Raw genomic sequence first — 25647 nt, 5'->3', positions numbered from 1 at the left:
TTCTAGCATCAATAGACATCAAAGATGCGTATCTCCACGTGCCGATTGCACCAGAGCATCAGCGTTTCCTACGCTTCGTCATACACGACGAGCACCTACAGTTCGTAGCGTTACCCTTCGGTCTGGCAACAGCCCCCCGGGTCTTCACCAAAGTCATGGCAGCAGTAGTAGCTGTTCTGCACTCGCAGGGTCACTCGGTCATCCCGTACCTAGACGACCTGCTTATAAAGGCATCCTCTCAAGAAGCATGCCAACACAGTCTGAAGGTGGCGCTAGACACTCTCCAGACTTTCGGGTGGATTATCAACTTTCCAAAGTCTCATCTAACCCCGACCCAATCTCTGACTTATCTTGGCATGGAGTTTCATACTCTATCAGCGATAGTGAGGCTTCCACTGGACAAGCAGTGCTCGCTACGGACTGGAGTGCAATCTCTTCTTCAGAGCCAGTCGCATTCACTGAGGCGCCTCATGCATTTCCTAGGAAAGATGGTAGCAGCAATGGAGGCAGTCCCGTTCGCGCAGTTTCATCTGCGCCCTCTCCAATGGGACATTCTGCGCCAATGGGATGGGAATTCGACGTCCCTCGACAGGACTGTCTCCCTCTCTCAGACTGCCAAGGACTCTCTACGTTGGTGGCTTCTCCCCAACTCATTGTCACAGGGAAAGTCGTTCCTTCCCCCGTCCTGGGCAGTGGTCACGACAGATGCGAGCCTATCAGGGTGGGGAGCGGTGTTTCTCCACCACAGGGCTCAGGGGACGTGGACTCAGGAAGAGTCCACCTTGCAGATCAATGTTCTGGAAATCAGAGCAATCTATCTTGCCCTGCGTGCCTTCCAACAATGGCTGGAAGGCAAGCAGATTCGGATTCAGTCGGACAATTCCACGGCGGTGGCGTACATCAACCACCAAGGGGGAACACGCAGTCGCCAAGCTTTTCAAGAAGTCCAGCGGATTTTGACGTGGGTGGAAAGCAGAGCGTCCACCATATCTGCAGTTCACATCCCAGGCGTGGAAAACTGGGAAGCAGACTTTCTCAGTCGCCAGGGCATGGACGCAGGAGAATGGTCCCTTCACCCGGACGTGTTTCAACAGATCTGTTGCCGCTGGGGGTCGCCGGACGTCGATCTGATGGCGTCACGGCACAACAACAAGGTCCCAGTTTTCATGGCACGGTCTCACGATCACCGAGCGCTGGCGGCAGACGCGTTGGTTCAGGATTGGTCGCAATTCCGACTCCCCTATGTGTTCCCACCTCTAGCATTGTTACCCAGAGTTCTCCGGAAAATCAAGTCCGACTGCCAGCGAGCCATACTCGTCGCTCCAAATTGGCCAAGAAGGTCGTGGTACCCGGATCTGTGGCATCTCACGGTAGGCCAACCGTGGGCACTACCAGACCGTCCAGATCTGCTGTCTCAAGGGCCGTTTTTCCATCTGAATTCTGCGGCCCTGAACCTGACTGTGTGGCCATTGAGTCCTGGATCCTAGCGGCCTCAGGTTTATCTCAGGGAGTTGTTGCCACAATGAGACAGGCTAGAAAACCATCCTCAGCTAAGATCTATCACAGGACGTGGAAGATATTCTTAGCGTGGTGCTTGGCTCAAGGGTTTTCTCCCTGGCCATTTGCATTGCCAATTTTTCTTTCCTTCCTGCAGTCTGGGTTGGAAAAAGGTTTGTCCCTTAGCTCGCTTAAGGGTCAAGTCTCCGCGTTATCCGTATTCTTTCAGAAGCGCTTGGCACAGCTTTCTAAAGTACGCACGTTTCTCCAAGGAGTTTGTCATATCGTTCCTCCTTACAGACGGCCATTGGAACCCTGGGATCTGAACAAGGTTCTCCTTGCTCTTCAAAAGCCGCCTTTCGAGCCTTTGAAAGAGGTTCCCCTTTCTCGGCTTTCACAAAAGGTAGTTTTTCTTGTAGCGGTCACGTCTCTTCGAAGAGTGTCCGAGCTGGCGGCGTTATCTTGCAAATCTCCCTTCCTGGTATTTCACCAAGACAAGGTAGTACTGCGTCCAATTCCAGAGTTTTCTCCCAAGGTGGTTTCTTCCTTTCATCTCAATCAGGATATCACTTTGCCATCTTTGTGTCCGCATCCAGTTCACCAATTTGAAAAGGGTTTACATCTGTTGGACCTGGTGAGAGCACTCAGGATTTACATTTCTCGCACGGCGCCTCTACGCCGTTCGGATGCGCTCTTTGTCCTAGTCGCTGGTCAGCATAAGGGATCGCAAGCTTCCAAATCCACCCTGGCGCGGTGGATCAAGGAACCAATTCTTCACACATACCGTTCTGCTGGGCTTCAGATTCCATCTGGACTGAAGGCCCATTCTACCAGAGCCGTTGGTGCGTCCTGGGCGTTGAGGCATCAGGCTACGGCTCAGCAAGTGTGCCAGGCGGCTACCTGGTCGAGTCTGCACACGTTTACCAAACACTATCAAGTGCATACCTACGCTTCGGCAGACGCCAGCCTAGGTAGACAGGTCCTCCAGGCGGCGGTGGCCCACCTGTAGGAAGAGGCTGTATGACAGCCCGTTCATGTGGTATCTTTTTACCCACCCAGGGACTGCTTTTGGACGTCCCACTGTCTGGGTCTCCCAATTAGGAGCGAAAAAGAAGAAGGGAATTTTGTTTACTTACCGTAAATTCCTTTTCTTCTAGCTCCAATTGGGAGACCCAGCACCCGCCCTATCTGTTTTTAGGGTTTCGTTTTTTTCGGGTGCACATGTTGTTCACGTTGTTTCTTAAGTTCTCCGATCTAGTTATCGGATTGAATTTGTTTTTGAAACTGTTATTGGCTTTCCTCCTTCTTGCTTTGGTACTAAAACTGAGGAATCTGTACTCCTACGGGAGGGTGTATAGCCAGAAGGGGAGGGGCCTTACACTTTTAAGTGTAGTTCTTTGTGCGGCCTCCAGAGGCAGTAGCTATACACCCACTGTCTGGGTCTCCCAATTGGAGCTAGAAGAAAAGGAATTTACGGTAAGTAAACAAAATTCCCTTCTTTGCAAAGACTCCTCAAAGGATTGGACATTGACTTATAGAGTAGCTACATGGTACGCATGAGTTAGTTTCTTTTGCTCTATGAGAGCTAATTTGCATACATGTGTAATGGTGTCAGTGTGCACCATCTAGCAGGATTCAAGTACACGGTACAGCAGACAAGGAGACAAACAAAAGACTGGCATTATTGGACCAGGAGATGCAGTCAACAGTGGGTATTCATAGTAGCAGTACAAACAGCCAGACAGATAGCTAGAAAGCAGCCAACCGCCTGCACTCCAACTTTTGAATGAAAACATTTTCCAACGGCTACTCTTTCTTAATCCCTAACTGGCCTTCACTACTTGGGCCGGACTACTACAGCACCCTAACTACTGTGGCCTATCCTAACCTTAACATGGTGACGTCCTGATAAAGCACTCACTGTGCTGTAAGGAGGAAGAGCCTTTCTACTTCAGTTCAGTCTCAAGATCTTGGTGCGGACTCTGTGGGGAACACTTCATTTATGGCAAGGATTCCTATCTGCCTCTTTGGCCTGCAGGGATCGGGGCAAACCACTTTGACTCAGCTATGCGTATTCTTCTCTCTCTTGCTCTCCGGCTAAACAGTCTTCTGGGAGCCGGGTGTCACATTCTGTCTTAGGGCCACTGGTCCGACACGCACTCTGGTCCAGCTTTTTCCGCACAATCTTGGACCTCTTCGTCCCACGCACTCGTACCTTTTTCCAACTTTCTCACACCACACCCTATCCCTGCCTAAACCAACATCAGGACACACTGGGGCTGGGCCAGCCCAAGTACACACAGTTAGAAGGGGAGCAAGGTTCTTTAAGTTACCATGTCATTTAATTGTTCATGGTCTGCTGAAGCCCCTCCCTACACATGGCCAAAAGTGGCACTGTTTCTATAAGAAAAAAAATCTGCTCTATTTCCTTAATCTCTGCTACTAAGTAATAGTTTTGTATTAACCTCTGACAACTTGTTTCAGGACTTTAATGGTTGTCATTATTTCCTTTCTGCAGATATAACGGAGCATGGCCTTGTCATATATACGTCTGACAGCAAGGAAGAATCCATGCTATATGAAGAAGGAACTCTAATGGACACCTCCATTTTTACTCCTGATGGCCATCATTCATATATATCAACACATGATAAGGATGAATGCATCTCACAAGAAGAAGAGGAGGAGGAGGAAGAAGAACATACAGACACTGACATTACATGTACTCTAGTTAAGGAGGAGCCACCATCCTGTGATGAAGAAAGTCTCATAGACAAAGATGCCTGGGAATTTACTAATCACAGACAACAGGATTCATGCTCAACTGGTAATGATGAAAAAGCCTTGTATGACAAAAGTACCCAATCGGGTAACATGGCTTTTACACCCATTTGTCATAGGCAACAAGCGTCATCTATTGATGTTGAGGAGCGACCAACAAATTGGTTACTTCCGAAACCATTTTTACATATCAAGAATAAATCATTCTCATGTAAAGATGGACATCATAAGGCTAATGCAAAGGAAAAATGTCATGGCACAGATGGCGAGATTGAATACAAACTAGTTCGTATTAAAGATGACTCCAGCTCTGAGGAAGACAACACCTCCACTGAAGAGTCTCGTAAGGATGATATTGACTTTCAGGAAGACAATCTCCTTCCTGTAAACCTCACCCAGCGAGATAAAACCATAGATCCTGTGACCTGCTCTTTTGATGATGCAAATATCTATCAATGTATCGGATGTCAAAAACACTTCACCACCAACATGGATCTTCAGACACATCAGACAATCCATAAAACATTTCAGAAGAGCATTTGTCCTGAATGTGGGAAAATTTTTCTGTGCACTTCAGCTCTTATCACACACCGACAGAGTCACACTGGAGAAAAACGTTTCTTATGTACGGTTTGTGGCAAATCATTTGGACAGCTGTCACAACTTAAAACACATGAGCGCATACACACAGACGAGAGGCCCTTCTCATGTTCAGTCTGCGGAAAATCCTTCAGGTGCAGGTCTCACTTGATATCACATGCGAGAATTCACAAGGAAGACAGTGTATCTGTAGTGTAAAAAGTTGTCCAGTGGCATTTTTCCTACATTTTAACATCAAGGATGTAAAGCTCAACTTCATCCTTTGTTTTTTTTACTGGTGGACTGGATAAGATCCTAACGATTATTGCGTTCTCATTCGCCATTACTTGTGGACAGAATCAAAGCCCTCTGGTGGTTGTCATTTCCTATCCTACACATGGCTGATTACAATGGCCATTATTTAATGGAGTTCACAGTGAAATGCTATAATTAAAGAGTAGCTCCAACCAAGACCAAAAATTCTCATTATTTACAGTCTCAAACTTTATAAATTACAATTACTTGGGGTCTGCTTTGAGGGTAACAGTGAAACTAAGGTGCCTTCTATAGTTTTATTCAAATTGTTCAACCTTCGCTTAGGATACAAAGAACAAAACAATTTCCTAGCTTGAGAATCATCTGTTGTATAGAGTATTTATGCTTGCCTTATCATAATTGAGCTCTGAAGACTCTGAAGTCCTTGTGGTATACAAACAGTCAAGCTTAACAAGCAGAGCTGCAGAGTAGTGAAAACTGCAGACTAAGAGATGAGATTCTGACTTTCAACAGGTATGCAAACTTAGGGTTTATGAAAAGATTTTCAATTCCAATCACTGATTCTTATGTTTTCTTGTGCTCTGATTTAAAAAGAAAAAAACACTTCTATATTTAACCATCACTTATGGATTTTTGCATAAAACGCTCATGAAATTACATACAAGCAAGATGAATAAGAAACTTTTTTTTGTAGCCAAAAATGTACATAATATTACATATAAAAATGTATTGAAAATGCTGCAACTTTATTGGAAACTAATTCTTGCGCCTTTTCCTTTTCTCTTCAAAGCTTCTCTTTATACCTTTTCTCTTATAGAAGGCCTACGGATCTTCTATGTAAAGTATCCAGCAGTAGTCCCTCGTCCACCATCATGTTCATTTTATATTTACTTTGGTATCATTGTTCCATTTCGTTGATATTTCTTCTTGCTCTTCTCTAAGATTTTCACCAAGCACCAGCACCAAGATTTTCAGGAAAGTAATCCAGATGGGAATGTAAGAAATGTAACTTCAAATTCATCAGCCAACCCAACTCTTTGAAACGTTTCAGCATGTTCTCCGTGATGGACTTACAGTGGCATGTGAAAATTTGGGCACCCCTCGTCAAAATTACTGTTATTGTAGACAGTTAAGCAAGCTAAAGATTAAATGATCTCGAAACGGCATAAAGTTAAAGATGACAGGTTTTCCTTGTATTTTAGGACAAAAAAAATAGTAATAAAATAATTTTAAAATATAAAAGATTATATATATATATATATATATACATACATATATATATATATATATATATATATATATATATATATATATATATATATATATATGTGTGTATGTGTGTGTGTGTCATCTTTTATGTTTTAAAATTAACAAAAACAGGAAAATGGGCCAATGCAAAGTTTGGGCACCTGCATGGTTAATCCCTAGTAGCACCCCCATTAATAGGTGTCACAGCTTATAAAAACTTTATGTAGTCAACCAAGAGTCTTTCAATTCTTAAGGGAGTTTCATTGATTCTTCCTTGGAAAAGCCCTCCAGTTCTGGGAGATTCATGAGTTTTCTTGCATGCACTGCTCTTTTGAGCTCTAGCCACAGAATTTCGATCATGTTCAGATCAGAGGACTGTGAAGGCCATTGCAAAACCTTCGCTTGGACCTCTTGAGGTAGTTTATTTTGGATTTTTACATATGTTTAGGATCCTTATCCATGTGTAGAAGCCATCCTCTTTTCAACTTCAGTTTTTTACAGATGGTATTATGTTTTTATTAAGAATTTGTTCAAATTTCATTGAATCCATTCTTCTGTCTACCTGTGAAATGTTCCTCGTGCCATTGGATGCAGCACAACCCCAAAGCGTGATTGAATGACCCCTTGCTTAATCTTTAGCAAGATGTTCTTTTCTTGAAATTATGTGCTCTTTTTTGTCCACACATACCTTTGATCATTGTGGCCAGAGACTTCTGTTTTAACCTCATCGGTCCACAGGACTCATTTCCAAAATACATCAGGATTGTTTAGATATTCTTTTGCATACTTCTGATGCTGAACTTTATGGTGAGGACGCAGGAGAGGCTTCTGATGGCTCTTACATAAGGCCCATATTTGTGCAGGTGTCTCTGAACAGTAGACTAATATACCACCACTCCAGAGTCTGCTAAATCTTTCTGAAGGTCATTTGCAGTCAAGCAGGGGTTCTGAATTGCCTCTCTAGCAATCCTACGATCAGCTCTTACAGAAATTTTGGTTGGTCTTACATACCTTATCTTAGGCGGGCTTTGCACACTACAATATCGCAGGTGCGATGTCGGTGGGGTCAAATCGAAAGTGACGCACATCCGGCATCACTGTCGACATCGTAGTGTGTGAAGCCTTTTACATACGATTAACGAGCGCAAAAGCGTCGTTATAGTATGATCGGTGTAGGGTCCGACATTTACATTATGCCGCTGCTGCGACGGTACGATGTTGTTCCTCGTTCCAGCAGGCAGCACACATCGCTGTGTGTGAAGCCGCTGGAGCGAGGAACATCTACTACCTGCGTCCCAGCCGGCTATGCGGAAGGAAGGAGGTGGGCGGGATGTTTACGTCCCGCTCATCTCCGCCCCTTCGCTTCTATTGGCTGCCTGCCGTGTGACGTTGCTATGACACCGCACGACCCGCCCCCTTAGTAAGGAGGCGGTTCACTGGCCAGAGCGACGTCGCAGGGCAGGTGAGTGCATGTGAAGCTGCCGTAGCGATAATGTTCGCTACGGCAGCAATCGCATGATATCGTACCTGGGACGGGGGCGGGGACTATAGCTGCAGCGTCGGTAACACATTGTTACCGATGTCACAGCGTGCAAAGCCCGCCTTAACCTCCACTGTTCCTGTTTTAACTGCCATTTCTTAATTACATTTCAAACTGGGGAAAGGGCAACTTGAAATACATTACAGTGGTGTATGCCGCAGTGCAAACTTCGTGCTTGTGCTTCCTGAGGTTCTTCCTTACAAGTTACTACTGCACACTGATGAAGGTCCTATGACGACCGAAACATCTCTGCTGGTACTGTTTTGGATATTCTAATAAATTATGAAGCTAATTTCCATCCTACCGGAGTGCTAAGTCTTTTTCACGCTTAAAAAAAAAAAAAAATCTCTTTACTTCTCAAAACAACCACTCACAGCACAGCTTTCATTTCTTATACTGCTCAGGGAAAAATGAAGAGCAGCCAATCTTAGGACTGCGTCCATTAATTTCTAACTAATCTAATGACACCAAAATCATCCACCAAAGGCCACGCAAAGGGGTCAAAGTATGGTGCAAAGAAAAGCCCCTTGGAGTCAGTGTTTGTGAAAAATCTGAATGGAATTTTTTGATATTTTTACTGAGTTCATTGATGGAAAGAATATAAAAATCAGCAGAGTTTTCAAATAATTTTACCCTTGCAGACCTGTGTAAATAACCCCTATTGTAAATAGATAAAAAAAAATGGACACACCACAACTCCTTTTAAAAACTGCAATAAAAAGCGGACAAAACATCTTATATCCCCAAAAGAGTATCATTTTAAATATACCCTCACAATAGAAAAAAACAAGCCCCAACAAATCCCCATCAACAGAAAAATAAAAACTTTTATGGGTTTTAGAATTTTGTAAACTTGATTTTTTTTTTACCGACATTGAATAAAAAAAATCTGTACAAGTTTGGTATTGCTATTATCATGACCTGGAGAAACATGTTGCCACATCATGCGTTTATTTACTGCATGTTGATATTTAACTTATAAACTTTTTTAATTTTATTTTTTTAATTTTTTTGGAAAAAGCTGTATCAGGTTTTATTTTTTTGTGGGATGAGTTGTATTTCTTACTGGCATCATATAGGGGTAGATATAACTTAAGAAAATGTACCGTAATTACGGTAACTCTTTTTGAAGTGGAATATAAACAATACGACAATTCTGCCTCTTTATTTTTTTATTTTTAAATTTTACTTTCTTCACTATGCTGCACAAATAAGTTGTTAACTTTATTCTGTGGGTTAGTACAATTATGGCGATATTGGATATATATGTGTATGTGTATATATATGTATTTGGATATAAGTATTTATGCTATATTATTTTGTTTTACAATAAACACACTATGAAAAAAACCTCTTTATTACACTTATCACTATTTATTACACTCTTTGGGAGGCAAAATTACTAAAATACTGCAATTTTTTTTATTTATTTATTTTTTTTTTATTGCAGAACGAGTTGTAGTTTTAATGATTGTATTTTTGAGAACATATGACTTTTTGTTATCACTTTTCACTTCATTGTTTGGTAGGCGGCATGAGCAAAAAAAAATAAAATTGAAAATAATTTTGTGAAAAAGAATTTTCACCATGCAGTAGAGTTGACATTTTATCTTTATTCTACAGGTATATAAAATTATAGTGAAACCCAATTTATATTTTTATGTTTTACTTTATAAATATACACCGCTCAAAAAAAAATAAAGGGAACACTAAAATACCACATCCTAGATCTCAATGAATAAATGAATGAATTAAATATTCCAGTTGCAAATCTTTGTTACATAGTGGAAGGCGTTGAGAACAATAAAATATAAAAATTATCAATGAAAATCACAATTATTATCCCTTGGAGGTCTGGATTTGGAATGATACTGAAAATCAAAGTGCTAAGTCAAATTACAGTCTGATCCAACTTCAGTGGAAATGTCGTAAGACTAGAAAATTAGACTCAGTAGTGTGCGTGGCCTCCACATGCCTGTATGACCTCCCTACAACGCCTGGGTACTTTCCTGATGAGGTGACGGATGTTCTCTTGGGGGGGATCTCCTCCGAGACCTGGATTAAAGCATCAAACAACTCCTGGACAGTCTTTGGTGCAACATGGAGATGGTAGATGGAATGAGACATGATGTCCCGATGTGCTTGATTGGATTCAGGTGTGGAGAACCAGCAGGCCAATCCATAGCATCAATACCTTCAGAATGCAGGAACTGCTGACACTCTTGAGCTACATGAGATGTACTGCACCTGCATATGGTCTCGCAATAGGTCTGAAGATCTCATCCCGGTACCTAAATTAGTCATGCTAGACGATGTTTCAGGTAGCAGAATGATCTCCACGGCATCTCCAGACTCTGTCACACTGTGACAATCTGTAAAGAGCTCAGGGTGCCAAGGTCGAATCTGCCAATCACCTTGCGTAGTGTTGGGCTGGAATCCCAAGACCCACTTGTTGAAGTCAGGACCAGCCTCATGGAGTCTGAGTAGACACATGGAAATTAGTGGCCTGCTGCATTGCTCCTGTCCCTCCTTGTACAAAGAAGGAGGCAGTGGTCCTGCTGCTGGGTTGTTGCCCTCTATTGGCCCCCTAAACATCTCCTGGTGTAATGGCCTTTCTCCTGGTATCTGCTCCATGCTCTGAACACTGTGTAGACAGACACAGCTAACCTTCTTGCCACAGCTCGCATTGATGTGCCATCCTGGATGAGCTGCACCACCTGAGCAACTTCTGTGGGTTGTAGACACAGCTTCATGCTACTTTTAGGGGTGAGAGCAATAACAACATGCAAAAGTTACCAAAACAACAGCCAAAAAGGATGAGAATAGAGAGATGGTCTGTGGTCAGCACATGCAGAACCACTCCTTTATAGGGGTTGTTTTGCTAATTGCCTATCATGTCTACCTGTTCTCTGTTCCATTTGCAGTACAGCAGGAGAAATTGATTCACAATCAATGCTGCTTCATAACTGGACAGGATGATTTCACAGTGTGATTCACTTGGAGTCACATTGTGCTGTTTAAGGGTTCCCTTTATTTTTTTTCAACAGTGTAGATATACAGTATAATGTATGTAATATATACAGTGGAACCTTGGTTAACGAGAACAATCCGTTCTGGGACTGTGCTTGTTAATCAAGTTACTCGTTCAGCAAAGCAAGATTTCCCATAGGGAATCATTGCAATGCAGACAATTCCTTCCACAACTTGTTAAATGTCCCATCCTGGTCCCCTATTCTGCCATTCCACACACGTACAAACATGCACAAACATGCACAAACATGTACAAACATGCACAAACATGCACAAACACACACAAGCACGTACGTACATGCACATATTATATGCTCACCTTAGGCTACTTTCACACATCCGGCTTTTGCTCTGCGGCACAATCCGGCACTTTGCAGGAAAACCGCAACCGTTTTTTTTTGCTGCCGGTTGCGTTTTTCCTGCATAGACTTTAATTAGGTCCGCATTGTGCCGCATGGGCTTGCGTTCGGTCCGGTTTTTGCCGCATGCGGCAGATTTAGCCGATGCGGCGGCCGGATGGAACGTTCCCTGCCACGTTTTTTGCTCCGGCAAAAAAAAACCGCATCGCGCCGCATCCGGCCGATGCGGCGCTTTTCCCAATGCTTCCCTATGGATGCCGGATGCGGCGCGATGCGGCAAAAACCGCATCCGGCCGCCGCATGCGGTTTTTGCCACTGTGCATGCTCAGTAGCATGCCGCAAGCGGCAAAAACCAGACCGGCCGCATGTAAAAAACGTATGCAAAGGATGCGGTGTTTTCGCCGCATCCGTTACATAGGTTTCACAGCCGGATTGAGCCGCACGGCTCAAGCCGGATGTGTGAAAGTAGCCTTACCTTCCATTCCATCGCCGGTCTCCTGGGACTTGCTGTTCTCTGGTGCGGGCCGTGTATCGGGTTACCATAACGACGAGGGAGGAACTTCCTGCCACAGCGCTGACGTCAAAGGCAGAGCCGCTTGCCTCCGATTGGCCAGCGCGCTGCCTTTGAGTAGCGGTGACAGGAACCAGGAAGTTCCTGCTTCGTCGCTATCGATGGCAATGCACAGCCTGGAGTGGAGCGGCGAATTACAGGACCCAGGAGGCCGGCGATGAAACGGAAGGTACACATATGCTTATTATATTATTGCAAGTGTGGTTCAGAGCGCGGTGGATGGACGGAACCGGAAGTGTGTGCTGTGAGGATTTTGCTCGCACAGCAAAGCTTTCTCGTAAACCGGGTTACAAATTTACAGAAAGCTTTGCTTGTTAAGTGAAATTCTCGCTAACTGGGTTACTCGTTAAGCGAGGTACCACTGTATAATATATATATATATTTTTTTTATTTTTTGACGGGGGTTGTCATGTTTTAGAACAACCAATAACTTCTACTTTTTCTGTTTACATAGCTGTGCATGTATTTTCTTTTTTTCCGATTCTTAATTTTTTATTGGTACTGTTCTGGGATAAATACAACTTTTTGGGTTTTTTTATTTCTTTTTGTGAGATGAGCAAAAATAGTAATTTTATAAATGCCATTTACCATGCAAGATGAAGAATAATAAAGCTTTACAGTATGGGTCACTCAAATTGTGGCAATAAGAAATATATGTTGGTTCAGCAAGGTTTTTGTCTCTGTAAAACCTCAAAAAATGGTGTTCACCCAGTTTGATCAATTGCAGAGTGCATGGCCTCGTTAGTAGCTTTTAAAGCAACTTTGAAACACATTGATCAACAATATAGCACATCCATAAAGCCCAAAATATATTGTAAATCAATGCATTGAAAATCGGTATACAAAGCCATAGTTTGATGTTTATGAATTCCTCCAATGTGCAATGTGTTTTGAACTGTAATAATTCTTTATCACAGCATAAAACTCAAATGGCTTTCATTCTGTCTGAAACCTTTAATCCTAACTCAAGATGGGCGAGCCCGCAATGTTTGGGTTCGGCAGGTCTGCCTGGACATAAAAAATAAATGAAATCCAGTTCAAGATCCTACTTGAACCCGAACATCTGTCCGGACGCCAAACCCCATATAAATCTACGAGGACCTGTATATTATGATGTAAAATGGTGGTAAAAAGGGCTAGGGGGCTGTAAAACTGGATAATTGTACTTATCGATTCTCCTGCGCCGCTGTCACATTGGTTCCGTGTTCTCTCATTACCTCTCGTACATATTCACTCTTTCCCCTGCACACCGTCAGTCCCTGAATCTGTTAAAGTAAGATCTCCCCCCCCCCATCTTGTATGACAGCGTCTGTGATTGGTTGGAATCAAATACTATGTCTGCGTCCCTAAAGTGGTGTAAAAAAAATAAATAAAAAAATTTGGTGTAGGGTCTCCCCCATTGTGATACCCAGCGCATATAAAGCAGATGGCTATAGGCTGCAGCCCCCAGCCATGTTCATATCTTGGCTGTGTATCAAAATAAGAGGGACCCTATGCGGCTTTTTTTAATAGTTTTTTTTAATGTTTAAGTAATTTAAAAAAACGGCGTGCGGTCCCCCCCAATTTTGATACTTAGCCATGATAAAGCCGACTGCTGGGGGCTGGTATTCTCAGGCTGGGGAGGTCCATGATTATTGGGCCCCCGAGCCTAAAAGTAGCAGCCTGCAGCCAGCCACAATTGTCGTATTCATTAGATGCATAAGTCCTGACACTTTACCTGGTTCCTCTCTATTCACTAGTGTGGTGGTAGTCGGGGGTAATATAAGGGGTTAATGACAGCCCACAGCTGCCACTAAGCGCTACATTAATAGTGGGAAGGGTCTATGAGACCCCCCATTACTAATCCAGTAAAGGAAAAGAAATAAACGCTAAACACTGAAAAAAATCCTTTATTTGAAATAAAATACAAAAAAAAACCCATCCTCTTTCTCCAACTCATTAACCCACTAAAACACCCAGGTCCGATGTAATCCACACGAGGTCCCAAGACGATTCCATCTCTGCTACATCACATCCTGAAGTCTCAGCGCGCAGGCACATTACAGAACATCTGAGGGTTTGCCCATCTCTACTGGTGACGATTATTTATAGCAAATTCGGCCAATGGTAACATGCTCAATACTCCTGGTTCTCTGAGACAAAAAACCTAAGGTAAGTTTCCAAATATTAATTTATGTCCTCAGTGTGACCATTCTACTGAGGATGGAAGGCAGAAGAAAAAGACAAATGTACCCCCAGTTGAGGACAAAATGCTTTCCAAAATTTGGAAACAAACTTTGTTCCCCAATCTGAGACCACATCAGAAGAAACCCCCTTGAAGCTTCACAATCTTCTTCAACACCTGAGCTTGAGTGTTAGCATTCGGAAGTGCCGGTAATGCAATGAAATGTACCATCTTACTGAATCTATCCACAACCACTAAAACCACAGTCTTTCCTGCAGACAAAAGTAGGTCAGTAAAGAAATGCATGGATTAATGCGTCTACTAGGGATAGCCAATGGCACAAGAGATCCAAACCGATGAGTGTTACCTACAGTGATGGGTGGACTTGCAGATAACTTGGATCGGCTGGTCTAACCGAGTTAAAAAAAAAAACAAACAAAAAACTGTTCCTGCACAGAATTGATACCGGATATCTGGCCGGACGACAGTCCCCATATAAGTCTATGGGGGCTGGCTTAAAAATGGTGGTAGAAAGGATAGGGGATTGGCGTTATACTTACCAGTCTCCTGCACCGCTGTAACTGCTTCCGGGCCACTCATTCTACTTCCGGAGCCACTCATCCATATGCATTGCTTTCCCCGGCAACCAGCAGTCCTGGCGTCTGTGATTGGTTGCAGTCAGACGCACCCCCAGCCTGTGTAACAGTGTGTCTGACTGCTTGCAGTCACAGACCCTCTCTGCATCTAGATTGATGTAAAAATAAATTTAAAAATTGTCATAGTTTCCCCCCATATTATGATACTCAGCCATGATAAAGTATAAGGCTACAGGCTGCCACCCCCAGCCGTGCACTTATATTGGCTAAATATATAAATAAGAGTAACTGTTATGAATGGTGTTTCTGTTGGTTTGGCTGTTGCTGGTTGTGAAGGGGTTAACATTCTTCCTGAGGATGTTTCTGGGCTACCTCTAGTGGCCAGTGCTGGAAGTGAGTCAGGTTCTGTGCTTGTCAGAGAGACAGGTGTGGGGCTTGGCTCCAATCCCAGTGGGCCAATCATGTCCAGCCCTTGGTGTATAAAGGAAGAGATTCTACCTCAAGCTGATGCCAGGGATATAATTTCCTGTGTCAGTTTTTCTCCAGTGAATTTCTAATTCTCTTGACATATGGTGTGGAAACCTACAAGTGCACCTCAACATCTTTTACACTGTGGCTGTGCCTTATAATGCTATACGTTTTTCTCCAGTGAACATGTCTTGAATACCAGGTCCACCTGTCATGTCGGGCGTGTGGCTTTGACCCGCCGGACACTTCTCCAGCTTGTCTTTTTCTCTTGGAGATCTCCAGTGTTGTCTACTACAGTTTGTCTGCTTTTGTGGATGCAATGTTTGCCTTTTTTCCTAGTCATCCTGATCTCACCTTTGGAGCCTGGGATCAGTACTTTGTTTTCTAGCCTGTGACTGAATAGTTTTCATGCATTTTTCTTTTATGTGCAATGTGTATTTTCATTCTGTTTCAATTCGTTTTGAAATGCTATGAAAAATGTTCATTCTCAGTGAAAAAACTAATAGTGGAGTTTTTCTCTCTGTCTGAACATTGTTCTGTTTTTACTTACATATGCGCTTTATGTTCCATTGTGTTCCCACTGCTGATCTTTAACAAAAGGACATTGCTGAGAATCCAGTGAAGGCCTTTACTTTTGTTCAAATCAAAGTTTATTAGAATAGAAGAAGATAATCAAACAATTGCACAGCACGCAGGCTGAGGGTATACAGTTAGGTCCAGAAATATTTGGACAGTGACACAAGTTTTGTTATTTTAGCTGTTTACAAAAAAATGTTCAGAAATACAATTATATATATAATATGGGCTGAAAGTGCACACTCCCAGCTACAATATGAGAGTTTTCACATCCAAATCGGAGAAAGGGTTTAGGAATCTTAGCTCTGTAATGCATAGCCTCCTCTTTTTAAAGGGACCAAAAGTAATTGGACAAGGGACTCTAAGGGCTGCAATTAACTCTGAAGGCGTCTCCTTCGTTAACCTGTAATCAATGAAGTAGTTAAAAGGTCTGGGGTTGATTACAGGTGTGTGGTTTTGCATTTGGAAGCTGTTACTGTGACCAGACAACATGCGGTCTAAGGAACTCTCAATCGAGGTGAAGCAGAACATCCTGAGGCTGAAAAAAAAGAAAAAATCCATCAGAGAGATAGCAGACATGCTTGGAGTAGCAAAATCAACAGTCGGGTACATTCTGAGAAAAAAGGAATTGACTGGTGAGCTTGGGAACTCAAAAAGGCCTGGGCGTCCACGGATGACAACAGTGGTGGATGATCGCCGCATACTTTCTTTGGTGAAGAAGAACCCGTTCACAACATCAACTGAAGTCCAGAACACTCTCAGTGAAGTAGGTGTATCTGTCTCTAAGTCAACAGTAAAGACAAGACTCCATGAAAGTAAATACAAAGGGTTCACATCTAGATGCAAACCATTCATCAATTCCAAAAATAGACAGGCCAGAGTTAAATTTGCTGAAAAACACCTCATGAAGCCAGCTCAGTTCTGGAAAAGTATTCTATGGACAGATGAGACAAAGATCAACCTGTACCAGAATGATGGGAAGAAAAAAGTTTGGAGAAGAAAGGGAACGGCACATGATCCAAGGCACACCACATCCTCTGTAAAACATGGTGGAGGCAACGTGATGGCATGGGCATGCATGGCTTTCAATGGCACTGGGTCACTTGTGTTTATTGATGACATAACAGCAGACAAGAGTAGCCGGATGAATTCTGAAGTGTACCAGGATATACTTTCAGCCCAGATTCAGCCAAATGCCGCAAAGTTGATCGGACGGCGCTTCATAGTACAGATGGACAATGACCCCAAGCATACAGCCAAAGCTACCCAGGAGTTCATGAGTGCAAAAAAGTGGAACATTCTGCAATGGCCAAGTCAATCACCAGACCTTAACCCAATTGAGCATGCATTTCACTTGCTCAAATCCAGACTTAAGATGGAAAGACCCACAAACAAGCAAAACCTGAACGCTGCGGCTGTAAAGGCCTGGCAAAGCATTAAGAAGGAGGAAACCCAGCGTTTGGTGATGTCCATGGGTTCCAGACTTAAGGCAGTGATTGCCTCCAAAGGATTCGCAACAAAATATTGAAAATAAAAATATTTTGTTTGGGTTTGGTTTATTTGTCCAATTACTTTTGACCTCCTAAAATGTGGAGTGTTTGTAAAGAAATGTGTACAATTCCTACAATTTCTATCAGATATTTTTGTTCAAACCTTCAAATTAAACGTTACAATCTGCACTTGAATTCTGTTGTGAAGTTTCATTTCAAATCCAATGTGGTGGCATGCAGAGCCCAACTCGCGAAAATTGTGTCACTGTCCAAATATTTCTGGACCTAACTGTATATCCCAAGCTAGCTGCTAAAAACATCACAGTTCCTTGACTACACCTGCGCCACTGGCAACCAAAAATAGCAAGTACAATTCGTATGTGTGTGGAATAGGAAGAACAAGTTGAAAAATAAAGAGATAAAGAAGAGGAGGTGGAAGAAGAATTTAGAGACAGTAAAGACAACAGAAACGTGGGAAAGTAAGGTGAAAGGGGAAGGGTACAAAGGGTTCCCAGCCGAATGGACGCGCCCTCCTACATCAAAACCACATTTTCAAGGCTAACCTTCCAGGTACAGAAATAAGAGAATGGAAAATTATCTACATACCTGCCTCCCGTGAATCCATAGACCCATACCCGGTGAGTCCCTGAACATGATCCACGGGGCCCACGTAGCATCAACTTTGTCCTTGTTGCCGAGTGTCTGACCTATCAAGGTCTCCATCCTGAGGATCTCGTTGCACTCTGCTATGAATTCATCCCGTGATGGGATTCTAGTTTGCTTCCACTATCTTGGAATTAGGTTTCTAGCAGCTGTTAAAAAATGTCTTAATAAACCTTTCCTAAACCCTGAAGGAGAAACATTCCTGAGGGACAGGAGAGCTAACTCTTTTGTGGGCTGGATCTGCCTCAAGGATAGTTTATTGAGTAACTGGAAAATGCTCTCCCAGAATGATCTCACCGGGGGACATGGCCACCAGATATGAGTGAGGGTTCCCCTCTCCTTTTGGCATCTCCAGCACACGTCAGAGGCTGATGGAAAGGCAGCGTGGATACTCACAGGACACCTATACCACCTAGATAGGATCTTGTAGCACCTCTCCTGTGATACTAATAATAATAATAATAATCTTTATTTCTATAGCGCCAACATATTCTGCAGCGCTTTACAATTCAGGAGGATCATATACAAACAAGTAACAGTTATAGAAATACAATATTTAGAAGAAAAAAAAAAGAAAAAACACAACCCTGCTCGTGAGAGCTTACAATCTACACAATGAGATGGGGGGGGGAGAGGCAAGGTTCAAGTGTTTATTTACAATGACAATCCAGCCATCTCACGGAAATGGGGGATAGATAATGGTTTCCTGGACCAGTGGGCCAGAGCCTTGAGATGCCTTTGGGTGCCATGGAGTTTGATGTGGAGTTATGTTGTGAGAGTTGTAGAGGGACTATGTGAATCGAATCTGATTAGGGAGTGTGATAGGCCGCCCTAAAAAGATGCGTCTTTAGGGTGCGTCTGAAGCTGAGTAAGTTGTGATTTGTCGTAACTTCTTGGGGTAGAGCGTTCCAGAGGGTTGGTGCAGCTCGGAAGAAGTCTTGGATCTGGGAGTGGGAGGTTCGAATTAGTGTGGATGTTAGTCGAAAGTCATTTGCAGAGCGTAGAGAACGAGTGGGGTGATAGAGAGGAGGGTGGAGATGTAGGGGGGTGCCGCACTGTGGAGAGGTTTGTGGGTGAGAACAAGCAGTTTGAATTGGATCCTGTGATATATGGGCAGCCAGTGCAATGACTGGCAAAGAGCAGAGGCATCCGAGTAGCGGTTGGCCAGATAGGTGACCCTGGCTGCTGCATTAAGGATGGACTGTAGAGGAGAGAGTCTAGTTAGAGGGAGACCAATTAATAGAGAGTTACAGTAGTCAAGGCGAGAGTGTGAAGTTTTACCAATAAAGAGAAGGATTTTGGTCCGCTCCTCAGCCGAGAATGACCTCCCCCACTCTCTCTCCTATTTCCCAAAGTACCCAGGCAAGCCTTCCCTCGCACCTCTGCATCTGAGAAACAAGTCATACAAGGTCGAAACGGTATGGCCTGGAGGATCCTTCTCTAGGCAAAGGGTCTCAAAGGGTGTGAGTGCCCTATAGATGTCTACCCTCCTAGCCATAGACACTATAAAACTTTTCAGCTGTTCGTAGAAGAACCACATATCTTGAGATTTGTTGATATCTGAAGAGTAATTAGGTGGGGTTTAATACCTGTGTCTGAGATAAAGTAACGAATAATAGGATGGTCACTCTTCCTTTTATGGAGGAATGTTGATCTATGGAAACCCGCCTGAAAATCTGAATTACTATGCACCGGTGTCAATGGGCCTGGGATGGAGGACAAGTCAAGATATTTATTATCTCGGGACATAAAATTCCGCAATTGCTTAGTGATAAAGGAACTGTGATAGAGCTGGAGCTGGGAGGTGCTCTGGTCCAAATAACTACCTTCGGATCAAGGCCTTTACTTTTTGTTGTTCTTAGTATACCACTTCAATGGACTGCTCATTATTAGTCCTGTTGCACACTGAACATTTTTCTGCCTATGGCAGTTGCTACTAAGCCATTTTTGTGACAACTTCTTTGGATGCTAATCCTGCCTGGTGCCCTGCACAAGAGTTCCCTTATGTAGTGGGTGGAGAATCGTGTGGTCCTAAGAGAATGTTGATCATCAGGAGTTGGCAAATATTAGGGTTTTTGCTGGCAGCACCCAGTGATCTATCCTATCCTTTGGTGTCTCAGTTAACAGGGCCTCTCTTTGCTCAAGTCTATTCCTAACCAACTGTGTATTGTTTGCGTCTTATATCATCATCAATATATGTTGGGGGCTTTAACTATCCCTTTGGGGCTGCTCTGAGGCAAGTTAGGATTCCTTTCTTTATCTTTAAGGCTAGCTAGTTTCTTAGGCGTGGTAACGAGGCATCTAGGTGGAGTAGATATGCTCCACCGCTATTTCTAGTTGTGTGTATATATAGTCAGGGGGGTGCCGCCTGTTAGATTCCAACCACTCTTGTGCTCTTTTTTGGGGGGGGGGGTTACCAGGTTATTTCCTTCTGGACTCTTGGGGTAGTGGATAAAGAAAGGTGTTTACACTTAAATGGGATATTTATGGGAATGTCAGCGGTCTCTTGACCATAACAAGGAACCGCATGCAGCTTCTTTTTTTTTAAATAACGGTGTGCACTTTCCCCCCCACACACAATTTTGATAGCCAGCCATGATAAAGCCCGACAGCTGGGGGTTAGTATCCTCAGGCTGGGGAGGCCCATGGTTATTGGGCGCCCCAGCCTAAAAATAGCAGCCTGCTATTTATTGGATGTGAAAACCCGGAGCTTTACCTGCCTCTTCCCGATTGCTCTGGTGCGGAGGCAATCAGGGTAATAAGGGGTTAATGCCAGTCCACAGCTGCCACTAAGCCTGAGATTAGTAATGGGAGGAGTCTGAGACCCCCATTACTAATCTGTAAGTCAAAAGAAATAAAACACAAACACTGAAAAACTCCTTTATTTGAAATAACATGAAAAAACCCCACCCTCTTTCACCACCTTATTAACCCCCAAAACACTCAGGTCCGATGTAATCCACATGATGTCCCAAGATAATTCTAGCTCTGCTATATCTGAAGTGACAGCGAGCGGGCATAGAACATGACCGTCTGCTGTGAGTTTCAGGCAGAGACTGAACCGTGTGATGAGTGATATCACTCAGGTTATTTGTGGTCACAGCTGGAGGTTCCCAAATTCCTCCACCTGTGACTGCAGGTAACATAACCTCAGGTGACCTCAGTAAACTCAGTGTACAGATCTGCATCTCCTGGTATAAAACCATTAGGATAAGATGTCAGAATGGGCAAACACTTGGCAAATGAGATTTAATGTTGATAAATCTAGAGGAATGCACCTAAGACAGAGTAATCTTATTGCTGCATATACATCAAATGGAAGTAAACTCGGCCCTACAGAACAGGAGAAAGACTTGGGTACTCTAGTTACAAGTAAGCTGAGCAGCAATACTCAATGTCAAGCAGCAGTTGCGAAAGCAGGCAAGATTTTGGGTGTATAAGAAAAGAGATTAAATCATGTGATCCCAACATATTGTTACCCCTCTATAAATCACTTGTAAGGCCACATCTAGAATATGGGATCCAGTTTTGGGCTCCACATTTTAAAAAGGACATTCAGAAGTTAGAGTTAGTTCAAAGACGGGTAACTAGACTACTACAAGAAATGGAAGGCCTCCCATATGATGACAGGTTGGAAAAGTTAGGTTTGTTTAGCTTAGAAAAAGATGTCTCAGAGGAGACCTCATTAAGACCTCGGATCCACTTGCGTTTTACATGGACAAGTGCAATCTGATAAAACAATTTATTGCACTCACTCCAGTGTAAAACTATGGGCCAGTGTCTATCTACGAATCTTTTCTCATGCCATAGCAGCATTAGAAAACAATGGCAACATACTGCGTTTGGCAACGAATCTCGCATTACATGCACTCTTTTCTTTATTTTCATGACTCTGAAAATTGTATATTCACATTGAACGCATCCAAACTATGAATTAACACATGTGGAATGATCTACTTAACAAAAAAAGTGTGAAACAACTGAAAATATGTCTTATATTTTAGGTTCTTCAAAGTAGTCACCGTTTGCTTTGATTACTGCTTTGCACACTCTTGGCATTCTCTTGATTAGCTTCAAGAGGTAGTCACCGGAAATTGCCTTCCAAACATCTTAAAGGAGTTCCCAGAGATGCTTAGCACTTGTTGTCCCTTTTGCCTTCACTCTGCGGTCCAGCTAACCCCAAACCATCTCGATTGGGTTCAGGTCTGGTGACTGTGGAGGCCAGGTCATCTGGTGTAGCACCCCATCACTCTCCTTAGTCAAATAGCCCCTACTCAGCCTGGAGGTGTGTTTGGGGTCCAACTAAACGCAAAGCGGATGGAATAGCATGCCACTGCAAGATGCTGTGGTAGCCATGCTGGTTCAGTATGCCTTCAATTTTGAATAAATCCACAACCGTGTCAACAGCAAAGCACCCCCACACCATCACACCTCCTCCTCCATGCTTCACGGTCGGAACCAGGCATGTAGAGTGCATCTGTTCACTTTTTCTGCATCGCACAAAGACACAGTGGTTGGATCCAAAGATCTCAAATTTGGACTCATCAGACCAAAGCACAGATTTCCACTGGTCTAATGTCCATTCCTTGTGTTCTTTAGCCCAAACAAGTCTCTTCTGCTTGTTGCCTGTCCTTAGCAGTGGTTTCCTAGCAGCTATTTTACCATGAAGGCCTGCTGCACAAAGTCTCCTCTTAACAGTAGTTCTAGAGATGTGTCTGCTGCTAGAACTCTGTGTGGCATTGACCTGGTCTCTAATCTGAGCTGCTGTTAACCTGCGATTTCTGAGGCTGGTGACTCAGATAAACTTATCCTCCACAGCAGAGGTGACTCTGGGTCTTCCTTTCCTGGGGCTGTCGTCATGTGAGCCAGTTTCTTTGTAACGTTTGACAGTTTTTGCCACTGTACTTGGGGACTCTTTCAAAGTTTTCTCAATTTTTCGGACTGACTGACCTTCATTTCTTAAAGTAATGAAGGACACTCGTTTTTCTTTACTTAGGCCGGTTTCACACCTGCGTTCAGCACAATCCGCCGCTATGGAGAATAGCGTTAACGCACTGCGCTTTTCTCCATAGACGTGTATGGATGATGCACTGTAACGCAAGTGTCTGCGTTGCATTCGCTGCACGATGCAGCATCGTTTTTTTGACGCTGCGTCGGGCGGAAGGAATGCTGCATGTAGCGTTTTTTGTGTCGTTAAAATAGCGTACCTTGACGGATTCCGTTGGAATCCGCCATGGTGTCTAATTATTGTCTATGGTGGCGGATTCCGCCGCTAAGTGCTAAGCGGCGGAATCCGCTGACTGATTCCGTCACGTTCTACTGCGCATGCTCAGCATGTCCAGCAGAATGATCTAAATCGTTTAAAATCACTCCTGGTCTCTCTCCCCACCTTTATCATACTCACTGATCACGGGCGCGACGCTGCAGAGTTATCACAAAGCTCCGGCGGCTTTTCCTCTTTTGAAAAAGCTGGCCGCTCATTATTCCATCTAGTATTCACTGCTTCCCCCGCCCACCGGCACCTATGATTGGTTGCAGTCAGAGCCGCCCCCACGCTGTGACAGCTGTCTCACTGCAACCAATCACAGCCGCCGGTGGGCGTGTCTATATCGTGCAGTACAATAATTTAAAAAAACGTCGTGCGGTCCCCCCTAATTTTGATACGAGCCAAGGTAAAGTCACACGGCTGAAGGCTGGTATTCTCAGGATGGGGAGCCCCACGTTATGGGGAGCCCCCCAACCTAACAATATCAGCCAGCAACCGCCCGGAATTGCCGCATCCATAGATGCGACAGTTCCAGGACGCTATCCAGCTCATCCCGAATTGCCCTGGTGCAGTGGCAATCGAGGTAATAAGAAGTTAATGGCAGCAGCCCATAGCTGCCACTAAGTCCTAGGTTGACCATGGCAGGCGTCTATGAGACACCCACAATGATTAACCTGTATGTGAAAGTAAATAAACACATACACCCGAAAAAATACTTTATTTGGAATAAAAGATAAAAAAAACACCCTCTTTCACCACTTTATTAATCCCCAAATACCCCTCCAGGTCCGGTGTAATCCACATGAGGTCCCGCGACGCATCCAGCTCTGCTACATGAAGCTGACAGGAGCGGCCGTAGAACACCGCCGCTCTCTGTAAGCTCCAGGCAGCAACTGAAGTGAGTCACGCTGTCAGCGGGGACGTCACTGAGGTAGTGTGTGCGGTGATGATGAGTGCGGTAGTGCCTGCGTGTGGGCGGTGATGATGGAGGTGGTAGTGCCTGGGTGTGTGCGGTGATGATGAGTGCAGTAGTGCCTCGGTGTGTGCGCTGATGATGAGTGCGGTAGTGCCTGCATGTGTGCGGTGATGATGGGGTGGTAGTGCCTGGGTGTGTGCAGTGATGATGAGTGCGGTAGTACCGGGGTGTGTGTGATGATGATGATGAGTGCGGTAGTGCAGGGGTGTATGGAGTGATGATGATGAGTGCGGTAGTGCAGGGATGTATGGAGTGATGACGATGAGTGCGGTAGTGCCGGGGGGGGGGGAAGTGATGATGATGAGTGCGGTAGTGCCGGGGTTAGTGCAGTGATGATGTTGAGTGCGGTAGTGCCGGGGTGTGTGCGGTGATGATGATGATGGGGGCGGTAGTGCCGCGGTGTGTGCAGTGATGATGGGGGCTCTCTCTCTCTCGGCTTAGCGCAACGCGTTATTTCACAGGAATCCGTTGCCTTTGTATCACACTATTTAAAACGCATCCGTCACATGCGTCACACAACACATTCTGACGGATGCCGTTCAACGCAGGTGTGAAACCGGCCTTAGCTGCTTTTTTCTTGCTATAATACAAATTCTAACAGTCTATTCAGTAAGGACTATCAGCTGTGTATCCACCAGACTTCTGCACAACACAACTGATGGTCCCAACCCCATTTATAAGGCAAGAAATTCCACTTATTAAACCTGTCAGGGCACACCTGTGAAGTGAAATCCATTTCCGGTGACTACCTCTTGAAGCTCATCAAGAGAATGCCAAGAGTGTGCAAAGCAGTAATCAAAGCAAAAGGTGGCTACTTTGAAGAACCTAGAATATAAGACATATTTTCAGTTGCTTCACACTTTTTTGTTAAGTGTTTAATTCCACATGTGTTAATTTATAGTTTTGATGCCTTCAATGTGAATCTACAATTTCCAGAGTCATGAAAATAAAGAAAACTCTTTGAATGAGGTGTGTCCAAACCTTTGGTCTGTACTGTATGTTGTCAATACAAGGGACTGGCACATGATTTATTCCTTACAAAGATCATACCAAGGACCAGGGGGAATTCATTACAGGTGGAAGAAAAGCGATTCCAGGCGCTTAATAGGAAAGGGTTCTGTATGCAGCCCCCCTATAGCAGAATAATTCAAATGATTGGCGTCATATTGTGATCCACAAGGTACTGTGACAAGCAAGTCACAAAGGTTGGAATAAGTGAGATGTTTTCAGACTTGCTTGTTGAGATTGTAAGGCCTGTTTCACACATCCGTCACTCCGCTGGATCCGGCACTCCGCTGGATCCGGCACTCCGCTGGATCCGGTACTTCGCTAGATCCGGAAGCGCGACACCATGCGGACAAATGCGTTTGCGTATGAAGCACACAACCGCATGGTGTCGCGCTTCCACTGTAAAGGAATGTACTGTACTGCATGTGTGCCATATCCGGCGAAATGCCAGATGTGTGAAATGGGCCTTAGTACTTTGAGGGTCTCAATTTGACCCCGCTTCCCTTCATTATGCTGTTATGTAGCTGTGGCATAGAGTAATCTTTGGTCACATGACCTG

General features: G+C 44.0%; 1 protein-coding gene across 1 annotated transcript in view; it reads left to right on the top strand.

The window, feature by feature from the left end:
* Nucleotides 1-25647, top strand: part of LOC142311139 (uncharacterized) — a 60048-nt gene that overhangs the window by 25775 nt on the left and 8626 nt on the right. The window contains exon 6 of the mRNA XM_075349285.1: nt 4016-5012. Within this exon, the coding sequence (XP_075205400.1) occupies nt 4016-5012 (997 nt within the window). The remainder of the gene's footprint in view (nt 1-4015; nt 5013-25647) is intronic.

Source organism: Anomaloglossus baeobatrachus, chromosome 5, assembly GCF_048569485.1.
Source record: "Anomaloglossus baeobatrachus isolate aAnoBae1 chromosome 5, aAnoBae1.hap1, whole genome shotgun sequence".
NCBI classification, from domain to species: Eukaryota; Metazoa; Chordata; class Amphibia; order Anura; family Aromobatidae; genus Anomaloglossus; species Anomaloglossus baeobatrachus.
This window is presented reverse-complemented; position numbering and strand designations above follow the sequence as displayed.